General features: G+C 47.4%; 1 protein-coding gene across 1 annotated transcript; it reads left to right on the forward strand.

Moving 5' to 3' along the window:
- The first annotated feature begins 1,888 nt into the window (after positions 1-1,888).
- On the forward strand, positions 1,889-2,539 carry LOC121390865 (putative nuclease HARBI1). The gene has a single exon (XM_041522737.1). It carries the CDS (start codon positions 1,889-1,891, stop codon positions 2,537-2,539), a length of 651 nt encoding a protein of 216 aa, XP_041378671.1.
- The last annotated feature ends 1,061 nt before the right edge of the window (positions 2,540-3,600 follow it).

Raw genomic sequence — 3,600 nt, forward strand, 5'->3', positions numbered from 1 at the left:
ACTAGCAGACGCGGTAGTCCCTAGGGCACTGAACGACAGCCGAGCAACGAATATCTAATACGCGACCAAGTAGATCAATATAGTTAAGGCGCTAGCCCACAAACAAAGTAGTATACAGTTACCAATAGATAGCGATAATCACTTGTTGAATTTGCGGGGGAGGGAAAAACCAAATCAAAAAAAAACACTATTACCTAGCACGCCAGAAAAGGACGACTGTGATGTATGTGGACTATTCCTTACTAACCAACTAACTTCTCTCTTCTCTCTCTCTTTCATTGTATGTTAAAATAATATGCTAGGCACTAGGCCTTTAACCAATACACATACTACAAAGGGCGTGCCCTTTCAAATTAGATAAATAGAATAGACTAATCCCCCCCCCCAGCCACTGTGTTAACCAACCTACACAGAGGCATGGGGGGGGGGGAGGGGGTAGGTCATGATGGACGTTGGATACACTAGAATAGGGACGTAACGTAAGATAAGACAATAGGGTACAACCTAAACACCACAAAAATAGGATTACACCAGACGCATGCTCACCGCAAACAGCACACAGGATGCATTGACTAACTGATAACAATGCAGCGTCCGCCCAACACTAAATGGCCCAGCACGTGTGCTCAAATAAGGGAACCGGACAAAAGAAACCGGTTCCGAGTACACAATTGCAAACACCGGGGAAGGCCGAACAAAAGAATATCGGCCGCCCCCACCCCAATAAACCAAAATACTCGCTGCTGGAATGTACTTGGTGTCACTGAGGAGCAAATTTGAAGACCACAATCAAAACACCTGCGCTTCGACCACCCCGGAACAAATTGCCTTGCCTACCAGTGTCTACACAAATTGCACGAGTCTCCTCTGGGCTGTCATGCCACGAACTGAATAGGTCAGGTCCTTCTGAGGACCCTATGGACAGCCTAGGGAGACAACCAGCGCATCATCAGGATGAAGGTCTATAAATAACGAGCTACTCGTCGAACCACTAACGAGTTACACTCGAATTCCAAAACCTATATTAGCTCAAACTTTTACCTTTCGACCGACCGTTCAAAATTGCGCCAAATTACTCAACAAAACTGCGCACCTTTTCTCTTTGGTTAAATCGCTCCACTCAAAATTCCATAGCACCCCCAAACCCATCCACCTGCTACCGATTCAATCGGACTGCTGGTGCTCCCTTGCACCTGCCAGTGCAGACGGGTCCCTCCTTCCCCCCCCCCCCCCCTTTCCTGTCTTGGACAGAGAGGCCGGCCAAAGCTGGCACCTGTGCCCACGACAGGCGTGCGCTACAACAGCTTGCTCTGAACGTGCACGTAAAACCCTTTGACCTTGACCTTGACTGGTTCATCATTTGGGCTCGATATTTCTGGCAGTGCACATCTGTTCCTGACTTGAAGATTTTCACGTTTTTTGCCCAGAACCATGGATAACTTTGCAGCCCTTAACATGTTGAATGTTGGTTTCATGCAATTTTGGTTGGAAGGAGAGCAAGAGTACAATGAGATGGTAGAGCAAGAAAGAAGAAGAAGACCAAGAACCTGTTGGGTGAGGAAGTGGCTGAAACCTGAGAGGAGAATAGCCGTGGATCATTATCATCAGCTGATGAAGGAGCTCCGCCTGGATGATCAAGAGTCCTTCTACAACTTCTTGAGAATCACCCCACCCATGTTTGACGAACTTCTTGAAGGCATCACCCCCTTCATAGAAAAAGAAGACACCAACTACAGAAAGGCTCTGGAACCAGGGATGAAGCTTGCCATCACACTGCGTCATCTGGCAACAGGAGATTCCTATGCCACCCTGCAATATGAATTCCGGGTAGCCAGAAAGGAAAACACATTTGCTTGTTGGTGAAAGAAGTCTCTGTGATGCCTTGGTGATGGAGCTCAATAATGAAGTCATCGTATGCCCTGTTGACAGAGGCACATGGGAAGAAGTTGCTGAGGAGTTCCTGATGCGCTGGAATGTCCCACATGCCTATGGAGCCCTGGATGGGAAACGTGTTGCCATCAGAAAGCCTCCCAAGACTGGAGCCATGTACCACAACTACAAAGGCTTCTTTTCAGTCGTCCTAATGGCCGTGGTAGATGCTGATTACAAATTCATGTGGATAGATGTTGGTGGTTTTGGAAGCCAGTCTGATGCCCAGATCTACAACCAGTCAGAACTGAAAGAATGCTTAGAAGATGGCTTCATTGGACTCCCTCCACCTTCCCCCTTGCCAAATGATGTCCAGGACTTTCCCTATTTCCTGCTGGGAGATGACGCTTTTGGCCTCCGCACATACCTCATGAAGCCATATTCAGGCCATCAACTGACAAGAGAAGAAATGATTGCGAACTACAGGATCTCTAGAGCCAGACGTGTGGTCGAAAATGCCTTTGGTATTATGGCCCAGAGATGGAGAGTTCTCTTGTCAACAATGCAACAGATGCCAGTGACTGTACAGACCATCGTTGAAGCTTGTGTGTGCCTTGACAACTTCATCCGTCTCCGAAACCCAGCTAGGGACGAAATGAGTACGTGGTGAGAACTAGGTGAACTGTCTGGGAACGAGGTGGTCGAGTTAAGAACTAGTTAGAACGGGTTTTGACGTATTGGGAACGAGGTAGAACTAGTTCAGAACGGGTTTAAACTGACTACGGACGGGCTTGGACTGCCTGGAAACGTCCGCATGAGGTGAACGGGCAATTTTACCCGATCTGAACTTGATACCAACGGACTGCGGCCGGGATAAAGACGAGATGGACGTATTGGGACTGTTTATGAACGAACTAGCATCGTATTTTAGACATTATTTGGCCAAAGTTACACGTTCTACCCCGACCACAGCCCGTTTTACTATTTTTTTTAGGACGGGGTAGGACGTTTTGAGAACTACTTTTGGTGTGACATAAGCAAACAACTAGTAGGCTGTCAAGATTGAACTGAACTGCGATTGGACACGGTGGGTGGTGGTGGTGGTGGTGGTGGTGGGGGTGGGGGGGGGGGTGAGATGCCGGGAGCCGGGGTCCATAGGCGTAGGCGGTTTGGTCTTAGGTTTTGTGTAGGGCCGGCCTCCCCTCCCTCCCGACCCTCACCTGGTCATACCAATGTTTAAAATACGATTGGCAGCCCCCTTCCTCCTAACCTCCCATGGGCTTAACGAATATTGTTTAATAATTATTATTAATTTCAGACCAGCCCATCTAAATTTGCGCCGAAATTATATTATAGTAATAATTTATATAGGTTAGGAATGTTAATAGTTTTCTTTAAGGGCGCAGTCAAAACTTATTAGCCTCAATTTTCCCCTTTTTTATACTTTCGGTGGTAATATTCAAAACTGACGTATCCGTTAGGTTATCCCTGTCCCGAGTCAGACCCCTAATCCTATCGGATGCCGGACTCGGGGATAGCTGTGTTCGAAACCCAAGTGGTAAATGGACACGTTAAACCAGTTACTAAGCTAGGTGCCATCCACCGAAACTGTCACGGCGGGTTTAGCGTTCTCGGCCAAGCCAGCTTGGGTTGCCTGGTCCCTTTGTTCATTAAAAATGATTTTTCTCTTACAGGTTTTGGGTGTTTCTAGCGCTATGTTTATCCTGTTGT

The sequence above is a fragment of the Gigantopelta aegis genome, unplaced genomic scaffold (assembly GCF_016097555.1).
Source record: "Gigantopelta aegis isolate Gae_Host unplaced genomic scaffold, Gae_host_genome ctg10247_pilon_pilon, whole genome shotgun sequence".
NCBI lineage: Eukaryota > Metazoa > Mollusca > Gastropoda > Neomphalida > Peltospiridae > Gigantopelta > Gigantopelta aegis.